Consider the following 27377-nt stretch of genomic DNA (forward strand, 5'->3'; position numbering starts at 1 on the left):
AATGTTCAAATACTGGGAGTGCTTGAATCAAAATCTGTGAAATTGCGTGGCGAACGAAGATAATGTGTTCGGTTAAGTACCATGTGGGGAGGCGGTGGCGCCGTCTGGAGGGAGCCCAACGAGTAGACAGTTATTCACTTGAGAATGCAGATGAGCTGAACAAGTATGAACAGAGTTAATGAATACAAAACAGCTTTCATATCCTACAGTACATCATCAGACCTGATCTACTCTGGATTTACAGAGACCATATACTCCATTTACAGTAGGAAAGCATCACCATGGCTCTATGAAATAAAAAAGGATAATATCAAGTTCATAAGCTTATGAAATAAGCAATATGAGCCATTATAGTACTGCTAGTTGCTTTATTGTAGAGAAGTTAACAGACACTGATTGGTCAATATGTTATCAGACCCATATGCACACATGTCTACAGGTAGCCTAATCTAGTATTACAACAACCCCTTTCCTCCCAATCCAGTGCAATTGTCATGCTTAGTTAGTGCAATTTGCTACATTTTGGTAAATAGCATAACATTATTCAAATACAGTGCTTGGGTTGGAGCTCATGCTTTCCATTTACTAAAGAATTGATGAAATTTGCCAATAATTCAGTATTTAGCAACAACATATTTTCCTCCTACCACCTAAAACAACCCAGTATGTTCAGCCCACTGTGTCAACATGTTGAAGGAGAAGAACAGGCACTTTACTTTTTGTTATTGCTAGATAACGCCCCATTCTCATCTTTCAAATCAATTAACTAGCTGGCCTCTTGCTAAGCAGTGGATTTAGCATTAAACCAAAGAGTGAACTATTCCCTCATACTTTTCCCATGCACTGACTGAATCACACAGAGTGGAAATGGTACAAGTTCTGACTTTCATTTCCCCCATTATCAGTCCCACAACAATTTCACAGCACAGCAATCACACAAATATGAACTTCCAGAAGTAATTAAACAGGCTTTACTGCAAAGGGACCTTCATGAATACCAGAAAGACGACGATTCCTATTGAGAAGCCACTAATCAGAACACATTCCAGACGAGGTGTCACATCAGCTTTGTTTTCCCGGAAATCCCTTCAGGAAACAGAAGTGAAGTGTAAGCCTCTAATCAACACAACCTGCTTTCGGATACATCCCAAATGGTGCCCTATTCCCTGCATAGTGCACTATGGGCTCTGGTCAAAAGTAGAGCATAGGGTGCCATTTGAGGCACAGCGCTAGTCTGTTGTGCACGTCTCTCTCTCTGACACCAGCCTGATGGGTCTTAATTGGACTGAACATATGGGGTCCATACTTGCGAACATTAGAAAAAGTTCTAATTGAAACTTTTTCTCCATCTCAAAATACGCATCCGCCAATTACAATCGTTGACATAGTTGCACGTGACCAAAAGCTACATTAGCTGTTCCCATTAGATAACCTGGCACATTTAGCCCTTGTTGATTATCCCTTACACACATAGCATAGACATAGGCCTACACTTACAATACCGGTATTTTTAAAATTTGATTATAATAATGCATATGAAACGTTGTACAAGTACCGGTCAAAGGTTTTAGAACACCTACTCATTCAAGTGGTTTTCTTTATTTTTAAAAACTATTTTCTACATTGTAGAACAACATTGAAAACATCAAAAGTATGAAATAACACATGGAATCATGTAGTAACCAAAAAAGTGTTAAAATAATCTAAATATGTTATATTTGAGATTCTTCAAATATCCACCCTTTGCCTTGATGACAGCTTTGCACACTCTTGGCATTCTCTCAACCAGCTTCACCTGGAATGCTTTTCCAACAGTCTTGAAGGCGTTCCCACATATGCTAAGCACAATTTGATTGAGGTCGGGGGATTGTGGAGGCTAAGTCATCTGATGCAGCACTCCATCACTCTCCTTCTTGGTAAAATAGCCCTTACACAGCCTGGAGGTGTGTTGGGTTATTGTCCTGTTGAAAAACAAATGATAGTTCGAACAGGCCCAAACCAGATGGGATGGCGTATCACTGCAGAATGCTGTGGTAGCCATGCTGGTTAAGTGTGCCTTGAATTCTAAATAAATCACAGACAATGTCACCAGCAAAGCACCCCCACACCATAACACCTCCTCCATGCTTTACAGTGGGAAATACACACGTGGAGAGCATCCGTTCACCCACACCACGTCTCACACTGACACGGCAGTTGGAACAAAAAGTCTCTAATTTGGACTCGAGACCAAAGGACAAATTTCCACAGGTCTAGATTCCATTTCTTGTGTTTCTTGGCCCAAGCAAGTTTCTTCTTGTTATTGGTGTCCTTTAGTAGTGGTTTCTTTGCAGCAATTCAACCATAAAGGCCCAATTCACACAGTCTCCTCTGAAGAGTTGATGTTGAGATGTGTCTGTTACTTGAACTCTGTGAAGCATTTCTTTGGGCTGCAATTTCTGAGGCTGGTAATTCTAATGAATGTATCCTCTACAGCAGAGGTTACTCTGGGTCTTCCTTTCCTGTGGCGGTCCTCATGAGAGCCAGTTTCATCATGGCGCTTGATGGTTTTTGCGACTGCACTTGAAGAAACTTTCAAAGTTCTTGAAATGTTCCGTATTGACTGACCCTCATATCTTAAAATAATGATGGACTGTCATTTCTCTTTGCTTTTTTGAGCTGTTCTTGCTACAATATGGACTTTGTCTTTTACCAAATAGGGATATCTTCTGTATACCACCCCTACCGTGTCACAACACAATTGATTGGCTCAAACGCATTAGAAGGAAAGAAATTCCACAAATTAACTTTTAAGAAGGCACACCTGTTAATTGAAAAGCATTCCAGGTGACTAACTCATAAAGCTGGTTGAGAGAATGCCAAGAGTGTGCAAAGCTGCCATCAAGGCAAAGGGTGGCTATTTGAAGAATTTGTTTAACACTTTTTTGGTTACTACATGATGTGTTATTTCATAGTTTTGATGTCTTTACTATTATTCTACAATGTAGAAAATACTAAAAAATAAAGAAAAACCTTGAATGAGTAGGTGTTCTAAAACTTTTGACCGGTAATGTACATGTACAACGTTTGATATGCATTTTTATAATCCTCCACTTTGTCACGTGTTATTTGAATCGAACAACGAGGACCAGCAGAGAACAGTTCCTTAACAAAAATGCTTGATGCAAGGAGGGCTCAAACCCACGGTTAAAGTGCCCTGTCGTTTTAGAGTCAACCGCTTTAGCGGTGTGTGCAACCAGGAAGCAATGATGATGACTGTACATGACAGCTATTTGACAAGTCCATAAGCCTTTTTACGACGTACGATAAAATTACATTTTGTATAGACCTCCTTTTACTTTATTTTCGGGAAAAGCACATGAAAAACATAGGATTTTGTCATACGCGAAAACTAGCCTTTAGAATTGTTTCTTACGTTAGTAGCTAGTAGCCTAGTCAAGGATGTATCATGCACTATTGGCACTCTCCACTACCAAGTGGAACAAAAGTAAACTTTGAATTTGGAGTTTTAAAAGGTCCCTCTGGTAGCCAAGTTGACTTATTTTAACAAATACCATTGGTTGGTCGATATAAAGTCTAAAATCTTTGATAGGCTGATAGAGAATTTGTTACAGGAAATAATCACTGCCACCTGCTCAGGTTAGCATAAGGATAAATATGCCAGGTTATGTAATGGGAACAGATAACATGTAGAGTTTTTCATGTTAACCTCTTGGATCTCTAGGGGCGCTATTTCATTTTTGGATAAAAAACGTTCCCGTTTTAAGCGCAATATTTTGTCACGAAAAGATGCTCGACTATGCATATTATTGACCGTTTTGGAAAGAAAACACTCTGAAGTTTCAGAATCTGCAAAGATATTGTCTGTAAGTGCCCCAGAACTCATTCTACAGGCAAAACCAAGATGATACGTCAACCAGGAAATGAGCAGAATCTCTGAAGCTCTGTTTTCCATTGTCTCCTTATATGGCTGTGATTGCGCAAGGAATGAGCCTACACTTTCTGTCGTTTCCCCAAGGTGTTTGCAGCATTGTGACGTATTTGTAGGCATATCATTAGAAGATTGACCATAAGAGACTACATTTTCCAAGTGTCCGCCTGGTGTCCCTGCGTCGAAATTGGAGCGCAAAGCCAGGTGCAATTATTTTTCCATTTGAGAGCAAGGAGAAACCAGGCTTCCACGAAGGATATATCATCGAAGAGATATGTGGAAAAACACCTTGAGGATTGATTCTAAACCACGTTTGCCATGTTTCAGTCGATATTATGGAGTTAATTTGGAAAAAAGTTTGCGTTTTGAGGGCTGAATTTTCGTTTTTTTTTTTTTTTTTTTTTTTTTTTTTTGGTAGCCAAATGTGATGTACAAAACGGAGCTATTTCTAATACACAAATAATATTTTTGGAAAAACTGAGCATCTGCTATCTAACTGAGAGTCTCCTCATTGAAAACATCAGAAGGTCTTCAAAGGTAAGTTATTTTATTTGAAGGCTTTACTTGTTTTTGTGATAGTTGCCTGCTAAATGCTAACGCTAATGCTAACGCTAAATGCTACGCTAGCTAGCTACTGTTACACAAATGATTGTTTTCCTATGGTTGAAAAGCATATTTTGAAAATCTGAGATGACAGTGTTGTTAACAAAAGGCTAAACTTGAGAGATAGCATATTTATTTCATTTCATTTGCGATTTTCATGAATAGTCAACGTTGCGTTATGGTAATGAGCTTAGGTCTATAAATAGAATCCCGGATCCGGGTTTGGTCGTCGCAACAGGTTAATCTGGAGGTGAAAGAAAAGCACACCTGTTTAGATGAGGTGCTGGCTAGCGGAGTAGAACACTTGAAAAAGAAAAGGAGAACCGCACACTCTAGGAGCTCAGATGCAATAACTGATTAACGTAATAACCAACATTTCGACAGACAAGCTGTCTTCATCAGGGTATAATGACAAACACTGCGGGTCACTAGTTTATATAGTGTCAAAGGACACACATGGGTGTCTGTAATCTTTGCCGGGTGTGGCTTGATATCATTGGTTAATTTACAGATATAAATAGAACATATAAAAAAACATGAATGGATAGTATAAGATCAAAAGATACAATATGGCTACATAAGCCTACAAACATTTGCATTGAATAGCAAAATCACAAGAATGGCTTCAGATCAAAGTCTACGTTGAGACTGAAGGGAGCAAGAGTTTTTAAATTAAAGATCCAAGCAGCCTCTCGTATTAACAATAAATAGTTGAGGTCACCTCCTCTCCTAGGGAGGGTGACGTGTTCAATTCCAATATAATGTAGGGACAAAATCGAGTGGCTGTATTCCAAAAAGTGGCCTGCAACTGGGTACGCCGAGTTTTTGCACCTAATGGTGCCACAATGTTCCGAGATTCATACTTTTAATTCGCACTTCGTTTTACCCACATCATTTTTTTACCACAAGGACAAGTTAAAAGATAAATAACTGCTTTAGTTGAGCACGTGATAACACCTTTGATGGGGATTTGTTTCCTTGTTTGAAGGATCTACATTTGTAAGTGCCATTGCATTGAGCGCAGCCATTACACTTGTAGTTTCCATCCGGGAGAGGTGCAAATAGATGTTGTGCAGGGGTATGGTGTTGAACGCTGAGCTGTAGTCAATGAACAGCATTCTCACATAGGTGTTCCTTTTGTCCAGGTGGGAAAGGACAATGTGGAGTGTGATTGAGATTGTGTCATCTGTGGATCTGTTGGAGCGGTATGAGAATTGGAGTGGGTCCGGGAGGATGCTGTTGATGTGAGCTATGACCAGCGTTTAAAAGCACTTTATGACTACCGACGTGAGTGCTACGGGGCGGTAATCATTTAGGCAGGTTACCTTCGCTTCCTTGGGCACAGGGACTCTGGCGGTCTGCTTGAAACATGTAGGTATTACAGACTCGGTCCGGGAGAGGTTGAAAATGTCAGTGAAGACACTTGCCAGTTGATCCGTGCATGCTTTGAGTACACATCCTGGTAATCTGTTTGGCTCCGCGGCTTTGTGAATGTTAACCCGTTTAAAGGTCTTGCTCACATCGGCTACTGAGAGCGTTATCACACAGTCGTCCAGAACAGCTGGTGCTCTCATGCATGCTTCAGTGTTGCTTGCCTCAAAGCGAGCATTAAAGGCATTTAGCTCATTTGGCAGGCTCACGTCACAGGGCAGCTCATGGCTGGGTTTCCATTTGTACAGAGGTTGCTCAACTACAAGTTTTGCGATTATGCTGCGGAACTTACAGGTAATTTGTGGTTTCGTACGGTACCCTGCGTCACTACTTCAATGTTTCAGACCAGCGCAAAAGGGAGTTAGAGCACTGATTATGCTTTTGGGTCCAAGGTGCTACTGCGTCTCTAACTGACAATGAATGGGCGAGGCTCGGGACAATACTGCCCCCTTTGGAAGAATTGCGTGCCCATAGTAAACTGAAAACAAATCTGTCCAAAATTGCTAATATATGCATATAATAATTATTATTGGATGGAAAACACTCTAAAGCTTCTAAACCCGTTCAAATTATGTCTGTATGTAAAGCAGAACTCTCAGGGCAGCCATTCTCCCAAACTCTCTCTTGTCATCATGAAAGTTGGGCCAACTTTGACGTCATCGCCCACACCCTTCCCAACCAGCTACAGATCTGGGAACAGTTTCTATCTGTTCAGCGCGGTGTCTCCTTTCAGTGGGGCCTGTCTTTGTGAGAATCGCGCGCTCCCTTGACTTTTGGCGGGCTGAAACCTTCGGGTCACGCGAAAATACATGTACTTTCATGCGCGCGTTGGGTCCGGAGCTCTCTTTCTTCCAAGACTGACCAAACGATGTCGGGTTGTCTGTTCGAGCCAAGGATTGTTTTGCACGTTTAAAACATGCTAAAGCTTGATTCTGCACTTAGTTTGACCAGTTTAGTCGACATATAATATGTCATTTTGAAGTTTTGATGCGCGTCCACTAGAATTTTGGCTGCGTTTCAACCGGAATTTGTCGCGTTTGATAACCTAAAGACACAGACTTGAAAACCAAACGCATTTTTTGGTAAGTATAACTCCTTCCACGTCTTCTGATCGAAGAACATCAAAGGTAAGGGAATATTTATGTGGTAATTTTGGGTTTCTGTGGACTCCAAGATAGAGGAGACATAATGCTAATTTCTGAGCGCCGTCTCATATTATAGCCTAGTGAACGAATTCTGTAACGTTAAAAATAAATGTAACACAGCGATTGCATTAAGAAGAAGTGTATCTTTCTATCTATATGTAGAACATGTATATTTAGTCAAAGTTTATGATGTGTATTGCTTGTTATCTGACGTTATCTGCCGGAGCTATCATAATTTCTCCGGACATCCGAGTAGCATTTTGTGAACATGGCGTCATTGTAAACAGAGATTTATGGATATAAATAGCATATTATTGAAAAAAACATAAATGTACTGTGTAACATGTCCTATTACTGTCATCTGATGAAGATTTTCAAAAGGTTAGAGAATTATTTTTATTTTAATCCTGCGTTTGTTGATTGCATGTTTTGGCTATTCAAATGAGCTGTGTCTTTGGTGGTGGTTTGACATAAATATGTGCTATGTTTTCACCGTAAAACATTTTAGAAATCTGACTTGCTGGCTAGATGAACAAGGTGTTTATCTTTCATTTGAGCTATTGAGCTACTTGTTAATGTGTGGAGGTTAAATATTTCTAAGAATATTTTTGCATTCCGTGCGCCACCGTTCCAGCTGAACGTGGGAGGGTAGGTTCCCAAAAGGGAACCTACACCGTAAACAGGATAAACCAAATAGAAACTGATAATTGTGCACGACTTCAAAATTGAATTTCAATGAACTGAATGATGAGGATGAAGAAAGTGATTCAATTTAGAACAATGGTGTAAGAATAGCTATTCCTCTGTCCTGCCCGCACACACCTGGAATTATTATAATTTTTTTGTTACAACTCGACAGTATTACCTACTAAAACTGTTGTTACACTAAGGTTTTTATTCTAAGAGAAACTTAGACTACAATTAGGGTGTGGAAATGTTAGGATTATTTTGCTCTTACTGTAGTACCGTAGCCTACTCCCGACCGGTCACGTTCCACAGTGACCGAGTGGCACAGTGGTCTAAAACACTGCATCGCAGCGCAAACGGAGTTGCTACGGATGCTGGTTCAATACCCGTACCAGCCACTACCGAGAGACCTATGAGGTGACTGACGGTAGGCTTCTGGTTTCTCTCCCTCTAAAAACTGAAATAAATAATTCTGAATAACAAACTGGCTTTATTTACAAATTAGTAACAATGTCTCACCCCATGCTCAAGAATGGTCTTTTTCTCGTTCACTTTAGGTTATTTGAAAACAAAATAATCTCCAAAATATCCTTATTTTTTTAAACAACCCAAAGAAATTTGGTTGTAATTTCAGTTTAATCCACCAGAAAAGACAGAACAAATAATACAACAAATATTGTGGTTGAACTCAAATATACTGATTGATAAAAAAAAACTGTACTATATTTTACGTTATTCCTGAACGCCCTATTCTGCTCACTTAAATTAATAGAGATCCTGATCATGGTGCTACAGTATGTTGTTACAGCATAATCAAAGTGAGGACAATCGACAATCTGCTGTATGCTTATGGCCTATTGTAAGCTGAAATTCACATCTTTCCAGTACTCCTCACACCGCTCCAAACTCCACCCTTAACACAGTTACCATTCAAAAACGAGCTGTTTATCAAAAAAAAAAGACATTGCGACCAAAGAGAACAGATGAAATGGACATCATTTTCATCAAGCCAGCTTCTTTCTACGGTGCTACCCGTTCCAGGGTTAGGACCGTAACCATTTGAGGACTTGAAAATTAGCCGGAGCTGAGAGGATCACCAAAACAAATGGTATTTTGGTTTCAGTGCATTTTCTTAAAACAAATGTATATAGCCTATCAACGTGTAGGCATACTGTGTGATAAAATTGATCATTAAATAAAGTTTAAATAAAAAAATACAAATAGTTGTGTACTAAAACGTGAATGTGTTTTTGCAGAGAATACCAACCATGCCGACAACCATCCGTGGAGATTAGTGGACAAAAGGCTGGACAATCCATGACTTCTGGTTGGGATTTGTATGTACGGTCACTGTGGGGATGACATCGTCGATGCACTTACTGATGAAGCCGATGACTGAGGTAATATACTACTCAATGCCATTTGTATACATCTCTGTGTGTGGAATAAAGGTGGTCTAGAGTTCTTTTTTCCTCGGGTTGCACATGTCACATGCTGGTAGGAATGAGGAAAAACGGATTTAAGTTTGCCTGCATTAAAGTCCCGGGCCACTAGGAGCGCTGCTTCTGGATGAGCATTTTCTTGTTTGCTTATGGCCTTATACAGCTTGAGTGCGGACTTAGTACCAGCCTCGGTTTGTAGTGGTAAATAGACAGCCACGAATAATATGGATGAGAACTCTCTTGGTAAATAGTGTGGTCTACAGCTTATCATAAGGTTCTCTACCTCAGGCAAGCACTTACTTACCAGGCGTAGCTTCTCTGCCCTGCCGGTGCATGGAAAATACAGCCAACTCTATATTATCCGTGTTGTCGTTCAGATACATAAGATATTACAGTTTTTAATGTCCCTTTGGTAGTATAATCTTGATCATAGGTCATCCATTTTATTTTCCAATGATTGCACGTTGGCCAATAGAACGGATGGTAGTTGAGGTTTACTCACTCGCCAACATATTCTCAGAAGGCAGCCTGACCTCCGCCCCCTTTTTCTCCTTCTTTTCTTCACGCAAATGACGGGGATTTGGGGGAAGAATATATATATTCTTCCAGTTCGAGTTGAGTAATCGCTGTTCTGATGTCCAGAAGGTATTTTCAGGCATAAGAGATGGTAGCAGCAACATTATGTACAAAATAAGTAAAAAAATAAGTTACAAACAATGCAAAAAAACAAACAAAATAGCACAGTTGGTTAGGATCATGTAAAATATCAGCCATCCCCTCCGGCGCCATTCTACACAACTCCAAACATCCGTTGTAGGATTTGAATAACCTTGGATTATAGGATCTCTATGGCTTCTTACCAGTGTTCTGATCCATGTACTCCCGGGACACATGTTCATTCTGGTGCACCCATTCTCCATTGCACTTGAAGAAGATCTGCAAGGCAGGCACAGCCCGACACAGCAGCTTGATTGGGTTGCTTTTGATTATGTAGGAATCTTCTGGTTCCTTCAGGAAGTGAGGCAGGGTACCTGGGACTGATGGTAGGGAGTCTGGCAGGATGTCACCTGTGGCTCCTACAAAGAGAGAGACTAGTTAATTCAATCAATCAATTACATGTATTTCATAAAGTCCTTTTTACATCAGCACAGCAGTTGTCACAAAGTGCTTTACAGATACAGCAGATACCCAGCCTAAATTCCCAAAGAGAAAGCAAAGCAGTGTTCTTCTGGGTGACAATGACAGACATTCAAAACAAAACCCAGGAAAAAGCGCTGATAGATATGTTACGAAGATTTTAAAGCTGTATTATGTAACTTTTTCTTTGTCCAAAAGCTGTAAGTTGCTAGTTGTCATTCAATGTGATTCAACAGTAACAATTTAGCGCCTGCAGCCTACCTGAAAACCCCTGTATTTGATTTGGCTGTTGGTTTGGATTTTCCTGACAGATTTAGTACTGCGGACAATGAATGACAAGTTTCCGCCACAAGCTCATTGGGTCAGACTGAGAAGATCTCAATTGCATACTACTAGCATCCTCTCGCCTCGTCTCCTTCTCAAAACCCATTGGATGAGAAAGCCAAAAGGATGAGAAAGTCCTTGTCTCATCGCGCACCAGCGACTCCTGTGGCGGGCTGGGCGCAGTGTACGCTAGCCAAGGTGGCCAGGTGCACGGTGTTTCCTCCGGCGCATTGGTGCGGCTGGCTTCCGGGTTGGATGTGCGCTGTGTTAAAGAAGCAGCGGCTTGGTTGGTTGTGTATCGGAGGACGCATGACTTTCAACCTTCGTCTCTCCCGAGCCTGTACGGGAGTTGTAGCAATGAGACAAGATAGTAGCTACTACAACAATTGGATACTACGAAATTGGGGAGAAAAAGGGGTAAAATTCAAAAAAAAAAAGAAAAAAAAAAGATGAGAGGCCTGTAATTTTCATCATAGGTACACTTCAACTATGATAGACAAAAAGAGAAAAAAAATCCAGAAAATCACATTGTAGGATTTTTTATGAATTTATTAGCAAATTATGGTGGAAAATAAGTATTTGGTCACCTACAAACAAGCCAGATTTCTGGCTCTCACAGACCTGTAACTTCTTCTTTAAGAGGCTCCTCTGTCCTCCACTCGTTACCTGTATTAATGGCACCTGTTTGAACTTGTTACTTTGAGAATGCGGAGGGCAACAAGATCTACAGTGCCTAGCAAAAGCATTCATCCCCTTGGGGTTTTTCCTATTTAAATGTAAAAATTATTTTTTTTAAATTAAAAACAGAAAAGTGGTGCGTGCATATGTTTTCATCTAAATTTGCTACGAAGCCCCTAAATAAGATCTGCAACACCACTAAGTAAGTGGCAGCTCTCCAAACAGGTCAGGGACAAAGTTGTGGAGAAGAACAGATAACGGTTGGGTTATAAAAAAATATCAGAAACTTTGAACATCCCACTGAGCACCATTAAATCCATTATTGAAAAATGGAAAGAATATGGCACCACAACAAACCTGCCAAGAGAGGGCCGCCCACCAAAACACACAGACCAGACAAGGAGGGCATTAATCAGAGAGGCAGCAAAGAGACCAAAGATAACCCTGAAGGAGCTGCAAAGTTCCACAGTGGAGATTGGAGTATCTGTCCATCGGACCACTTTAAGCCGTACACTCCATAGAGCTGTGATTTACGGAAGAGTAGCCAGAAAAAAGCCATTGCTAAAAGAAAACAATGAGCAAACATTGTTTGGTGTTCACCAAAAGGCATGTGGGAGACTCCCCAAACATATGGAAGAAGGTACTCTGGTACCATCCCATGATGCTGCCACCATCATGCTGTGGGGATGTTTTTCCATCGGCAGGGGCTGAGAAACTGATCAGAATCGAATGATTGATGGATGCACTAAATACAGGGACATTTTTGAGGGAAACCTGTTTCAGTCTTCCAGAGATTTGAGACTGGGATGGAGGTTCACCTTCCAGCAGGACAATGATCCTAAGCATACTGCTAAAGCAACACTCGAGTGGTTTAAGGGGAAGGAGAACATTTAAATGTCTTGGAATGGCCTAGGCAAAGCCCTGACCTCAATCCAATTGAGAATGTGTGGTATGACTTAAAGATTGGTGTACACCAGCGGAACCCATCCAACTTGAAGGAGCTGGAGCAGTTTTGCTTTGAAGAATGGGCTTGGCAATTGTATGTGCCAAGCTTATAGAGACGTATCCTAAGAGACTTGCAGCTGTAATTGCTGCGAAAGGTGTCTCAACAAAGTATTGACTTTGGGGGGGTGAATAGTTATGCACGCTCAAGTTCTGTTTTTTGTATTATTTCTTGTTTGTTTCAAAATAAAAAATGTGCATCTTTAAAGTGGTAGGCTTGTTGTGTAAATCAAATGATACACCCCCCCCCAACATCTATTTTAATGACAGGTTGTAAGGCAACAAAATAGGAAAAATGCCAAGGGGGTGAATACTTTCGCAAGCCACTCTAAGTGTTAGTTGTCCTCTAGGTTGTGAAAAAGATTTGTATATGTCAAATGAAAATAAATGTCCTGTTATTATTTTCAACAGATGTCAATGCTTCAGTTCTGCACTAATACTAATTACATTCAATAGACATAATAATATTTTATGATTATTCTGTCTTTCAGCTATTTAAGAAGTCTGCGTAAGAAGACTCCCTGAGGTGCCACAAACAACGGCTGAGCTGCTACAACTTTGAGGACACGTTTCCACGCAACACAGGATGCGGTTAGCAAACCTTTGAGAGGGGAAGGACCTGAACTTTCCCTATTGTTGTCAGATTTGGTGGCTCTCTGGAATTGTATAAACCTACAGAGTACTGTGAAATGTTGAAAGAGAGGGACTTACAACCAAACCTATAAATCATATAAAAATAAGGGAAGTTTGTGTGCACAACAAAAAAATATTTGTGCATTCTTTATCTAGCATTTCGGCATCATTGTTGTACTTTTGGAATTGTTTTAGATTAATTTACAAAACTGCACTTTCTTCCTGGATATCTACGATCCTGAAGGTTTCCTACAAGAGGGTAGGTCTGCAGGAAGGTGGATGGACTACCCGGTTGCAAATACTGTAAAAAAAAACAACAAGCCGGTCCGATTAGACAGATCAGGTCAAATAAAGGTTTATTAGGGAGATAAGCAAGAATACAAGGTAGTAGCTGTAACCTCAATAACAAAAGCACAGTGTGAGGAAACAATTAGGATAAAGTACTGAACTGATATCACCCTAACCATGAAAAAAATCACTAAGAAAACGACTTACAAAGTAGTTGCATATGCCAAGCATAGATGCCTAGTAGATGGCATCTGAAGAATAAAGTACAGTGTAGTCTTGGAAAGTGTAAAACTTATGTAAACAGACTTGGTAATAAATAAATAGAATAGTGCAGTGGTGAAATGGCAGCAGTCGTGTGTTGTAAAGTGCAGGAGTCTAGATTGAAGAATTTAGCAGTCTGTGCAGTCATCTTAGCAGCCCTCAAGGTCTTCCTCTGCAATTCTTTCTGAAGCCTTGCCTGTGCCCCCTCCTCTAGCTAGACTCTTCAAAACTGGAATCCTTCAGACAAAACACATGAACAACACTGTTAGGGAATGGTAATGATTGAATGTGTTGTCTATGATTAGGCTACATCATATTAATACCAATTTCCTTTGGTTTGATAAACATTTACCGCCGCTTGTCATTATCATAAATTACTATTTGAAGAAAAAAAAAACGAGTTTATTAGCTTGCAAGTAGATAGATAGCTAGCTAAGGACTACCATAATTCTCGAGAATGTTGGGCAATACCCAGTACAGTAGTATTGTCAGAAGAACAAAGGATTACCGATGCATGCTAAAGCCAAAGTTATGTTCTGTAAATGCAGAGCTATGAGAGTCAAAATGCATTATTTTGCACAGCTTTTTCCACATGTTTGATAGCTATCAAATTGACCAAGTTAGCTTGCTAGCTAACGTCAGAGTGTGATCTAATATTTTAAGGGACACTATAGCTATAATGTTATTGCATGTCTCCAACATAATAAAAAAAAAAAAAGATAATTATACCCAGTGTATCACGTTTTCACCTGTTCTCAAGACATTGCAAAATATAAATGATTTTTTAAAACTGTTTCCATAGCTGTTATCTATCGCATCCACTTTCAGTCCTGAATCTCCACCAGCCTCAGAGCGGATGCTGATGTACTGGATTTACCCAGGTCAGTGGTCACCAACTGGCTGAACTCCAAGGCATTCATAATCTGTCTCCAAACATTTCTCGTAAAAACCCAACAATAAAACTTTGCGTTCCTACTTTTTTTATTTGTCTCCCGCTGTTGGCGGTAGGTGCACAGCTGCCCTGCATGCCGGGAAGGCAAAGTGTTCCCATTTTGAACCATTTTATGCGTTTGAAAGTACAAATTCTGCCTTTCCGGCAGGCCCAGAGAGCAAATCAAGTGTACTATAGACCTACTACTGACCAATCAGATGGTTCAGATTACCGTGTCTGTAGGTGTAAAAGATAGTTACGGCAAAGTTGATACTGTGAGATTTCTAAACTTTTAAAACCATGACTAGATATTCAACAAATACAGCAAAGAGCTGTTGTTTTTATGTGGGAGTTCATGTAAAAAAAAATACTCAGCACTGTCAACACTTTTTATTCAACACTTATATAAGCCATAAAATGTGCGTTCTCCCTACTTCCACTCGTGGTACAACCAGCACCGCAGCGGCAATGAATGAGTAGGAAGTGTATCAATAGGCATGCATTATTATTAGTAGCTTGTTTTTTTGTTTTTTTTTTACGTCGATGAACATTTCACTTATTTTGGTCATTGGAGTAACAACATTAATTTGTGCATGAGACAAAAATAATGCGGTGCGACTCGAGTTTCTACATCAGTTGGAAGACAATGTACCTTTTTGGTCAGTGTGAGCACAGGAAAGGGAGAGGGGAGGGACGTTGAGAGGGGGACGCGCAGTCTGCTGCTCTCTCCCTCTGCTGAGATTGACCATCAGATGCATGCACCATCAGCCCAGTAAAATACAAAAATAACTAATTATTTAAAAATGTATGGCCACTCAGATGTGCGTCACAAGCAATACAACAACTGATCTATTGCCGATGTGATCATGTAGCCTAGATAGAAAATGTTGGTCTGAAAAGAACAACCATGCATTGCCAGGGCAGTTCAAGTAAAGCCAATATGCAGTGATAATGTATTTGGCCTATAGCTTACTGTACAAACTTCATTGCTACAGTATAGTTTTAATAGGATAATGTTGCATAGGCGTACATTTTTTAAGTCATGTTAAAAAAAATCAGAGATGTAGATATCGGTTGGCATTTTGACTCAAAGTGATCTCGACTCAGAAAAGATTGACGACCACTGTACTACATCATCTATGAGATTCTGGGAAATTGTTTTTAAATCTAGAAAAAAAAGCACCTGTACGCAGTGTAGCTTTAACTAACATTTTGAACTAAAATTAAGTCATTTTAACTACTCTACTAAGACGTGCCATAGAAGGAAATTATGTTTGGAAAATTATATGCCTGGAAAATAATTAGTCCCAAAGAGGTGTCACTGGTCTATACTAAAAACAGACCTTTCACATTCTGAGGCACCTTTCACATACTTTGGATTCACTACTCTGCCCATGTCCATATTGAAAATCTGTCATTTCCCCACAGACAATGTTCACATTTCTCATTCATCATACGTAAACATAGTCAGGAACAATAAATAAGCATACATGGAGAACAATTCAAGCAATTCTAGTCGAAATCAGTCTCTTCAGGGTAATTTGCGGATGAAGGAAATCAGAATAGACCACCAAACGCAGGCATTGGGCGAGGACTGATTACCAGCACTGTGACCGTTGAGCCTGAATGCATCTTATCTCTACCGCAAGCCCTCCTCTTTGTGCACAGAATGTCTTTGTGCAGATGCCCAATATGTCCCTACGTGAGCACACAATTCATACCAGGTTATTCTTTCAAGTCAGTTTGGCAAGCAGCTGGAACAGGTTTGCTTGCCATTGTGCGTTAGATTACCTAATCAATTTAACAGAGAGAGAGAGGAAACATTGATCTAACAAACAGGCTCAACAATACGAGATGGGATTATAGTTCAAGATAAGAGCTGGGATGAATCCCAAATGGCACCCTACTGTATTCCCTTTATAGTGCACGACTTTTGACCAGAGACCTATGGGCTATAAAGGAAATAGGGTGTCATTTTGGATGCAGTCCTGGACTCTTCATATGAAGCCTCTAGTTCAGGGGGAGCCCTCTACATCACTCCTGGGCCCAGAACAATAAGGAGGAACAGGATGCCATCGCTGGGCTTCATCCCAGAATCGCTGGGCTCATCCCTCAATCCCATCAAGGACGATACAGCTAAGCTATTCAGAGCTGTAAAAGCCCATGAAAGCTATTATGCCCCACCATCAAATCCAATTCTGTCCACTGAAATCGAATCGTCCGGCCCCACTTTCCACCACCACCTCCCATGAATGCTGTTGTGTCTAATAGATACATGAATGAATGCACACATACTGTAGGATGTAGTACACTCACAAATGCAGTAAACACACAGACAATAGTGTAAACACAGCAAAACATCTGAGTGCAGGACTCAATACACAAGGTCTTCTAGGGATTGAAACGTTCAGAAATGACCCTGGACTTTTGAAGATAGAATTGTGTTATGTCTTCTTACACAACATTCTTACGATTTGACGCACACAGTTTGCCAAGCCAATTCTATAGTTATTGCCTGTAGCCAGAAGGGCCTTGAGCACCAACTGCTTTTTTTATGAAGTGGAAAATACATATTTGTAAGTTGCCGTTCTGACAAAGAAATGAATGAATTCCAGTAAGAGTAAATAAGGCAACAGTTAAACATGTGGGTGATTGGAAATGACGCAGACAATTACATAGATGGAATCTACAATCTATCTGCACTATTATGGCTGATATACACCCCAGTAAAACAACAAAAAAGTGGGAAAAAAGACATGTCAATAGAAATCCGTTCCAACGAAACAAAATTCAGAGAGTTTGCAGTCTTTCCAGCTTCAGCTTGAAGTGATTGTGTAGGCTGTGTGGTTGGCTAACTCCTCTGAACAACATTGTGCCGACGAGAGAGCACATTTTCTATGAAAGGCGAAATTGCGCACTTAGAACACTTAGAATGAACGACTGGGTCACGTCCATAGCTACATAACAAAATGAATTAACGACTGGGTTGTGTCTCTGGCAACTGAACCGATAGAACTAACAACCAGCTGGCTTGCGTAGCAACCAATCTGTGTTGGGACTATATCTCGTGTAAGGATAAAATAGTATGAATGCATTCATCAAAATAAAGGTTTTTAATTAAAATGTCAATCATTATTTGAATATGTTGGTAACCCAGGTTGCCTAGTGGTCAGAGTGTTGGACTTGTAACCAAAAGGTTGCAAGATCGAATCCCTGAGCTGACAAGGTAAAAATCTGTTGTTCTGCCCCTGAACAAGGCAGTAAACCCACTGTTCCAAGGCTGTCAATGAAAATAATTTGTTCTTAACTGACTTGCCTAGTAAAATAAAAGGTCAAATAAATAATAGTGATGAATCTAGACTTAAACACCAGCTTCAAGGACATTAAGTCAAAACTGTAACTCGGCCATTCAGGAACATTCACTGTCTTCTTGGTAAGAAAATCCAGTTAAGATTGGCCTTGTGTTTTAGGTTATTTTCCTGCTGAAAGGTATATTCATTTCCCAGTGTCTGTTGGAAAGCATCCTGAACCAGGTTTTCCTCTGGGATTTTGCCTGTGCTTAGCTCAATTAGATATTTTTTATCCAGAATAACTATTCAGTCCTTATCGATTACAAGCATACCCATAACATGATGCAGCCACCACTATGCTTGAACATATATTCAGAGTGGTACTCAGTAAGTACTGTGTTGTATTGGATTTGCCCCATAGATAACACTTTGTATTTGGGACAAGTTAGATGTTTTGCCACATTTTTTGTAGTAATACTTTAGTGTCTTGTCACAAATAAGATTCATGTTTTGGAATATTATCACTCTGTCACTTAAGTTAGTATTGTAGACTAACTACAATGTTCTTGATCCATCCTTAGTTTTCTCCTATCACAGCCATTAAACTCTGTGTAACTGTTTTCAAGACCATTGGCCTCATGGTGAAATCCCTGAGTGGTTTCCTTCCTCTCCAGCAGCTGAGTTAGGATGAACTGATCTTTTTAGTGATCTGATGTATTGATACAGTACACCATCCAAAGCGTAATTAATAACTTCACCATGCTCAAAAGGATATTCTATGTCTGATTCGTTTTTTTCAGCTACCAATAGGTGCCCTTCTTTTTGAAGCATTTGAAAATGCTGGTGTTTGTGGTTGAATCTGTGTTTAAAATTGTATGTATGTGTGGGGTGCAGAGATGAGGTAGTCTTTCAAAAATCATGTTAAACACTATTATTGCACAAAGTGACTCCATGTAACTGATTATGTGACTTGTTCCTGCAAAGGTTTACTCCTTATTTACACTTGCCATAAACAATACTTATTGACTCAAGACAATACAGCTTTTCATTTTTAATTCATGTGTAAAAAATCCCCAAAACATTATTCCGCTTTCACATTATGGGGTATTGTGTATAGGTGTAGCACATGGGGATCCTCAGCCTGAACTGTCCGCACTTGCGCCAGCGAATAGCTAGCTTTCTGCATGGCTCCGACTGGTAAGACGCTTCAGGAGGGTGGTCACGTGTGCTAGCAAGGCATGGGCCAAATCGGGAGGAAGTGGTGCTTGCTAAGCAAGCAGCGTGGTGTCCTTAAGCCAGTGACAATCCATTTTAAATTCAGGCTGTAACACAACAAAATGTAGAACAAGTCAAGGGGTATGAATACTTTCTGAATCCCTGTAATCTTTCCCAGATCATTAAGTGACAAGTTGGACATTGTTTCACAAGCAGAAGAAGATTCAATTATGTTATTTATGCTACAGGAGGTAGATTGGGGGGGAAAGGGGGATACAACCTGCAGAATAAATTAATTACTCCCAAACCTGACAGGCAGTGGGGCCAATGCTGACACATCCTTTGTTAAATTGATTCCTGACAGATTGTTCATTTCCATGTTACTGATGTCTGTGCTTGTCCTACTCTCAATAGGAACTGACTGCTCCATGCATACACTTGATTGCCAGGGCGTTATATACTGTATAATTAGCCCATTAGAACAGATGAAGGACAGCAAATGGAGAAGAAAGTGAGTGTCTTTCATCAGGTCTAATGGGCTAATTCAACAGGAAGCGTTGACGGCTAAAAAGGCCAGGTGACCCCCAATAGATGCTTTGATTTGGCTGAGAGTAGACATCAATTTTCCACTGCAAACTGCTAATTATGAACCCTGTCCTCTCACAAGACTTGGATTGCCTACACACTTAAACGTAGTCAAAGGTAACAGATAATTGGAACAAGGTGACAATGCACGCTCCATAAAGCACCCTTAGTCTCACTCTAGGCTGCCTGCTCGTCTCTCTCTCATCTCATGATAGATGTTCGTAAATACAGTATGAGGCTTAATGAAGGCAATGAGTGGGCCGCCAGTAAGTCACTTATTTCCTCATTATGTCTGTATATTTTTACGCTGTCTCTTAAATGCTCCTCGCTTTCCTCCTATCTGCTGCCAGTCACTGGGTGGAGGGCGGGCAGCAGGCTGATGCTTTCCCCCCTGACTGAGCAGAGAGCAGCCTGCCTGCCTGGATGCTGGATGGATGTGAAGGCAGGCAGTGCAGATAAATGCCATGGTGGTTATCTGTATGTAGGGACGTTTGCGGTGTTGCCGTGGCACTGATGCTGTGATCGGGGACAAGGGAAACAATGCCAATGAGCCAGGGGACCTTGTTTAGCATAAAGATTTAAATCAACTCTGTCTCTGAGATATACCACGACATGGCAATCATAACTCTGCATGTCGGCTTCAGTCAGTTCTGTTCACTTTTCTTTTGGAACGCTGTGGAGTGCAGAGGACTGAGCTTGTAGTGTGATGACTCAGGACGGGGATATGCCAAAAGGAGGTTCGCATTTTCCCCCCATGAATCTTGTTCAGGAGGTAGAAAAATCAGATCTTTAACCTAACCCTAACTACACCGCTAACCCTAATGCCTAACCCCATACTTAAATTATGACCAAAAAGCACATTTTTACAATACAATTTTGACATTGCAGCTGGCCTAAGGGGGAAAATCGCTCAGTTTTGCCTCCAGAACAAGACTTGTGACAATAAATGTCAACCTGCATGCCAAGATAGGTAATCTACTGAACAGCCAAATGCTGTAAAAAGAAAAAGGAATCATACTAGGACTGCTGCGTCTCTCATACCCCTGATATGTTTGACAGTTTGTGTCTCTCCTTCCAGCAATAAGCCTCCCAGCAATGAAAGGAACTGGACAGCAGCAGAAGTAGGCTACCTGTTTATCCAGACACCAGAGCACTCCACTCATCTACCACTCTTCTGGTTGCCTCCCTTCCTCACTCAGTTACACATTACTATTTCACAGCTGCCTCTGGACCCAAAGTCCTTTAAATCATACACTTTTATTGTCACACGCTGAAGATCACCGGGGACTTTCTCATGGATTTTTTACAGGGGTTGAGCTAGGTAGAGGGCGAGGAAGAATACTGTTAGGCTGTGTGAATGTAAGCTTTACATGGTGAGCACCCTCTCTTGGATTTCAGCAGGAATCCTCTTCATTTGAAAGCCACGAGTGTCAGTCTAAGGTGTCAGGCTAATCAAACCACAAGGGTGATGAAGGAGAGGAGAGGAGCGGAGAGGAGTGTGTCTGAGCTGAGTTAAGAAGAGAGGACTTGCGCTGACGAAGGTGTCTACACTCTTGACTGGTCTGTTCTCTAAAACCCCCACTTACACTCTAGGGAGTAAAGAGAAGCAACAGAGGCACAAGCATGCTCACTAACACCCCTGGGCAGACCACCAGAATTATCCTATATCATAAAGCATTGCATGCATCTATGCAGACTAATAATAAAATGCAATTCCTAAAGTGATGAGTAGCCTAGCCTAAGGACAAGACTCGGTAACAGTATCAGTGCAGCCCAACTCATGGCTTTCTGCAAAAAAATCCAGTTGTGAACAGCGTACACATTTCTTTGTACTGCGTAATTACAACAGGTTCCTGTATGAGAGCGATAGTGAGAGAGAACACGAGAAGGGTAACTAAATTAGTAAACACAAGATTGTGCCTAAAAAACGGAGCACAAAAATAAATGGTTTCAGGACCATGGACAGCTATGCGAGCCACTGCAGAGAAAGGCACTCACCGGCGGGGCAGCGCCCTGTATAACTTACTAGTGTGCTATTTAGTCTACGTGTTTGACATGGGCCGGAGCAGGCCTGCGAGCCGAGGGCGAGAGAGTGCCATGTTCCTTATGTCCCCTTTAATTGTAAACTAATAGAAAATAGAAGCGGGAGACTATTGCAAGCTATAGTTCTCATTTTCAGCCCAACCCGGGCCAGCTCAAATTCTGTGAATTGAGTCAGGTTGTGTGGGTTTCGGGCTTGCTGTGCTGTGTCTGTGCACCTTTTAACCTACTATGGCTTGCTCTCAGCCGCAGCAGCTGCAGACATTAGTGACGCCAGGATTCCATTAATGGCTCGGCCAGAGAAATGTGTGGCCATGAGAACACACATTTTTTCTGATGATTGAAATGTTTCAAATTGCGATATGAATAGGCTGGCGTACACTTGGGAGAATGATGATCCACAAGACCACGACAGGCAGTGCACCTCAGAATCAGGAGAAGCTCATATTCCAATGGAATTTGTTAACGTCGATACATCCTAACAAAATACACCCCATGACTGCCCTCCTAATGTGCCTTGCTGGACCTTGTAAACTATCGAAAGCAGACCCATAACTGATCCAAATCAAACAAATCTAGTTATTTATTTATGATTTAATTATTCAAGGCTACCTTTGTTATTTAATTTCTAGGCCCAGTGGCTGTTTCCTCATCTCCTCACTCCGTTGCCACCACTTTACATCAACGTTTTCCAGAAATAAGGCTTTTTTTCGGGTTCATTTCCTTTCTGTGATGTCGGACTGGGCCTGGGCATCAGCTCACTGGGCTTGGGTCGGACCGAGCTCGAACGTTCAGGCACGGCGAGAACGCTAGCGGGGAGGTGAAGGGAGTCAAAGGTCGGTGCATCCAGTTGAGTTGTGCTTCCTTTTTCTGGGTCAATGATGGTTCTCTTGCTGATATCCCTAGCCCTTCCTCGTCAAATCTTCTCTCCACTTCTGATTGCACCAGATCCACTGCTTCAAAAAGAACTGGTGTCTCCACTGGAGTTCTCCTGCTTCTGGTGCAACCATAGCTGTGGGACGTAGGGGTGCTGAGGGGTGCTGCAACGCCGGATAAATCAAAATCAAAAATAATAATAAGACAAATTAGTGAACGAGGCTTTTGCTATTCCTATATGAAGCAGAGAAGAATACTCTGCTCATATAGGAATACTAAAATAAGTTGACAAAAACAAAACATTTTATTTGACACATGCTTCATAAACAACAGGTGTACACTAACATTGAAATGCTTCCTTACGGGTCCTTTTCCAACAACGGAGAGTTAAATAAAAAAAATAGAAAGTGACACGATGAATAAATACACAGTGCATTACCATAAAGAGTCAAAAATAACATGGCTCTATACAGGGAATACCAGTACCGAGTCGATGTGCAGAGGTACAAGGTAATTGAGGTAGCTATGTACATACGCTTTAGGTAGGGGTAAGTCACTAGGCAACAGGGTAGATAAGTAAACTGAACTGCAGTAGCGTATGTGGTGAAAGTGAGTGTGAAAGTGTGAGTTGTCAGTATGCACATCAAAGCAAATTTGATTTGTCACATACACATGGTTAGCAGATGTTAATGCGAGTGTAGCGAAATGCTTGTTATGTCTGTATGGGTGTATGTAATGTGTGTGTGTGTGTGTGTGTAGGTCTGTCAGTGTGTGTGTGACTGTGTGGGTAGAGTTCAGTGTGTATGCATAGTCAGTGCAAGATAGTTAGTTAAAAAAAAGGGTCAATGCAGGTAGTCCGGGTAGCCATTTGATTAGCTATTTAGCAGTCTTGTTAAGCAACCTTATGGCTTGGGATAGAAGCTGTTCATGGTCCTGTTGGTTCCAGACTTGGTCCAATGGTACCGATTGCAGTGTGGGAGCAGAGAGAACAGTCTATTGCTTGGGTGGCTGGAGACAGACCATTTTTTGTGCCTTCTTCACCAGCCTCTGTAGCACCTTGCGGTTGGGTGCCTTGCTGTGATGCAGCCGGTCAAGATGCTCTCAATAGTGCAGCTGTAGAACTTTTGAGGATCTGAAGGCCCATGCCAATATATTTTCAGTGTCCTAAGGGGTAAGAGGCGCTGTCGTGCCCTCTTCACAACAGTGTGGACAATGTTAATTCGTTAGTGATGTGGACATTGAGGAACTTGAAGCTCTCGACCCTGTCCACTACAGTCCCATCGATGTGGATTGGGTTGTGCTTGCCCCTCCATTTCCTGTAATTCACAATCAGCCTCATCTTCATTGGTGATCCGTCCTACCACCATCATTTCGTCAGCAAAGTTGATGATGGTGTTGGAGTCATGCGCAGCCACGCAGTCGTTGGTGAACAGGGAGTACAGGAGGGGACTAAGCACACACGCGAGGACCGCCTCCATGTTAATGAATACTAAGCTGTAGTCAATTAACATAATTCTTACATTGGTAGAACAGAACCTATGTATATCAAAAAACTGCTAGATTTATATTTACCATGTCCTTGTTCAGCCACGACTCTGAGAACCATACGATATTACAGTTTTTCAGATCAGGTTAATAGGATAGTCTCGAACGGAGCTCATCCAGTTTAATATCCAGTGATTGCACAAACGTCAAGCGAACGGAGGGTAGAGGCAATTTATCCCAATCTCTGACATAGTCTCATCAGTTATCCATCACGCCGGCCTCTATTCTCTATCCCGTCGGGGAAGTTGGGCCCGGTCTGGGATAATCAATGTGTCTTTCAATAAGTCTTCATCCAAATTGAGGTTAGTGATCGCTGTTCTGATGTCCAGAAACATTATGTACAAAAAAAAGTTAAGATCAGAGTAAAAACATATATAAAATAGCACAGTTGGTCAGGAGCCCATAAAATGACCACTATTCCCTCTAGCGTCATTCTCAAGCCAGTCAAAATGACCGCTTCAGCGATTCAAGTCTTAAAGTCGGTGACTGATGTGGTAAACTCCTCAACGTTTTGGAAGAACCCCGGAACACATTCCAGTCTGTGCGAAACAGTCCAGTAGCTTAGCATCCGCTTCATCGGACCCCTTCTGCATTGAGCGTGTTACTGGTACTTCCTGTTTGAGGTTTGAATTCTAAGTAGGAAGCAGGAGGATAGAGTTATTGTCGTTATCCTTAGAGGCTTCTTAGATTGATGACTCATGAAACGTAAGTACGTTTTAGTATTTCATTGTAACTTAGAATAACATTCTCTAATGCACCTGGCATAAGCTACCTGAAGCTTTCTCAAATCACGGTTATATAGGCAGACATAGAAACGGCTACGGCTAGCGGAAAGCAAACCCCCGTCTTGAGTCAATACTGCTATCTATTGGTAAACATAAATATACCAGGTAAACTACAGTTATGCTCTAATTTGCCAAAGGGAGGGCCTTGTATGCGTTTCTGTGTGTGGAGTAAAGGACATCTAGAGTTTTGTCGCCTAACTGATTAACCCAGTAACTCTTCTGTAAATTAAATGGTGTTAGTATTTTCAGACACAAGCTTTACTGTAGAACCTAACGATTGACACAAAATGCATGGTCATGACAAGACTTTGAACAGCATTTTAGATGGACTGTAACCCGTAAAAAAAAAACTGTGAGTAACAGCTATAAAAGTAGCGTAGCTCCATTTCCCCTCTATGAAAAGCAATTACATGGCGGATGTGTCCACACTCAACCAACCCATTAATTAACCTGCTCTGTGAGAGATTGGCTCAATGTAATTTTAACCATAGATCTGGAGAGCCCAGTTAGTTGCGGAGGTGCTGTTGAGTCCAGAGGCTGTGAGCGCTCGTGTACGCTGATTGACTGAGACAGACTGTCAATTATTGACACTACCTCTGTGCAAACATCCTGGTAGAAAATATAAAATATAAATGCTTCCACCAGAGGCCTGTCTGCAGTTGAGCCACCTAATTCTTGTCACTTAAAGTGATCCGTGTCTAAAGCCTTCATAACCCACCCATGCTTAGTTAGCCCCTAATCATTTTCACCTCTCAAGTCCTCACAGAAAGAGAGAGGGCTGCATCAACAGTTCAATCAAATGAGCTGTGCCAGAATCCCTCTGGAAATAGGGTAGAATGTTCCTTTTAGCTTGGCGAGTCTGCTAAGGAGACTGGTAAATGTCTACACTACCGGTCAAAAGTTTTAAACACCTACTCATTCTAGGATTTCTCTTTATTTTTTACTATTTTCTACATTGTAGAATAATAGTGAAGGCCTCAAAACTATGAAATAACATGTAGCAACCAAGAAAGTGTTAAACAAATCAAAATACATTTTACATTCTTCAAATAGCCACCCTTTGCCTTGATGACAGCTTTGCACACTCTTGGTATTCTCTCAACCAGCTTCACCTGGAATGCTTTTCCAACAGTCTTGAAGGAGTTCCCACATATGCTGACCACTTTTTGGCTGCTTTCCTTCACTCTGCGGTCCACCTCACCCCAAACCATCTCAATTTGGTTGAGGTCGGGGGATTGTGGAGGGCAGGTCATCTGATGCAGCACTCCATCACTTTCCTTCATGGTCAAATATCCCTTACACAGCCTGGAGGTGTGTTTTGGGTCATTGTCTTGTTGAAAAAAATAAATGGTAGTCCCACTAAGCGCAAACCAGATGGGATGGTGTATCGCTGCATTATGGTGTGGAGGCCATGCTGGTTAAGTGTGCCGTGCATTCTAAATAAATCACTGACAGTGTCACCAGCAAAGCACCCCCACACCATAACGCCACCTCCACCATGCTTTATGGTGGAAAAAACACATGCAGAGATCATCCGTTCACCCACACCATGTCTCACAAAGTCACGACGGTTGGAGCCAAACATCTCCAATTTGGACTCCACAGACCAAAGGACAAATTTCCACCGGTCTAATCTCCATTGCTTGTATTTCTTGACCAAAGCAAGTCTTTCTTCTCATTGGTGTCCTTTAGTAGTGGTTTCTTTGCAGCAATTTGACCATGATGGCCTGATTCACACAGTCTCCTATGAACAGCTGATGTTGAGATGTGTCTGTTTCTTGAACTCTGTGAAGCATTTATTTGGGCTGCAATTTCTGAGGCTGGTAACTCTAATGAACTTATCCTCTGCAGCAGAGGTAACTCTGGTCTTCCTTTCCTGTGGTGTTCCTCATGAGAGCCATTTTCATCATTGCGCTTGATGGTTTTTGTGACTGCACTTGGAAGAAACTTTAAAAGTTCTTGACATTTTCCAGATTGACTGATCATGTCTTAAAGTAATGATGGAGTGTCATTTTGCGTTGCTTATTTGAGCTGTTCTTGCCATAATATGGACTTGGTCTTTACCAAATAGGGCCGGCTATCTTCTGTATACTCCCCTTACCTTGTCACATTACAACTGATTGGCTCAAACACATTAAGAAGGAAAGAAGTTCCATAAATGAACTTTTAAGAAGGCACACCTGTTAATTGAGATGCATTCCAGGTGACTACCTCGTGAAGCTGGTTGAGAGAATACCAAGAGTGTGCAAAGATGCCATCAAGGAAACGGGTGGCTACTTTGAAGAATCTCAAATATAAAATATATTTTAACACTTTTTTGGTTACTACATGATTCCATATGTGTATTTCATAGTTGTGATGTCTTCACTATTATTCTACAATGTAGGAAATAGTATAAATAAATAAAACCCCTGGAATGAGTAGGAGTTCTAAAGCTTTTGACCGGTAGTGTACTATAGTGGTAGTGTTCTTGGTTTCAGGGTTTCATCTTATAGTGGTAGTGTTCTTGGTTTCATCTTCAAAAAGGGTTCCCTAAAAAAGGGAGGGG

General features: G+C 41.2%; 1 protein-coding gene across 3 annotated transcripts in view; it reads right to left on the minus strand.

The window, feature by feature from the left end:
* LOC139411103 (netrin receptor UNC5D-like) overlaps nt 1–27377 on the minus strand; it is a 216910-nt gene that overhangs the window by 64192 nt on the left and 125341 nt on the right. For all 3 annotated transcript variants that reach the window (XM_071156962.1, XM_071156961.1, XM_071156963.1), the window contains exon 2: nt 10100–10315. In XM_071156962.1, the coding sequence (XP_071013063.1) occupies nt 10100–10315 (216 nt within the window). The remainder of the gene's footprint in view (nt 1–10099; nt 10316–27377) is intronic.

Source organism: Oncorhynchus clarkii, chromosome 6 (assembly GCF_045791955.1).
Source record: "Oncorhynchus clarkii lewisi isolate Uvic-CL-2024 chromosome 6, UVic_Ocla_1.0, whole genome shotgun sequence".
In the NCBI taxonomy this organism is placed as follows: domain Eukaryota; kingdom Metazoa; phylum Chordata; class Actinopteri; order Salmoniformes; family Salmonidae; genus Oncorhynchus; species Oncorhynchus clarkii.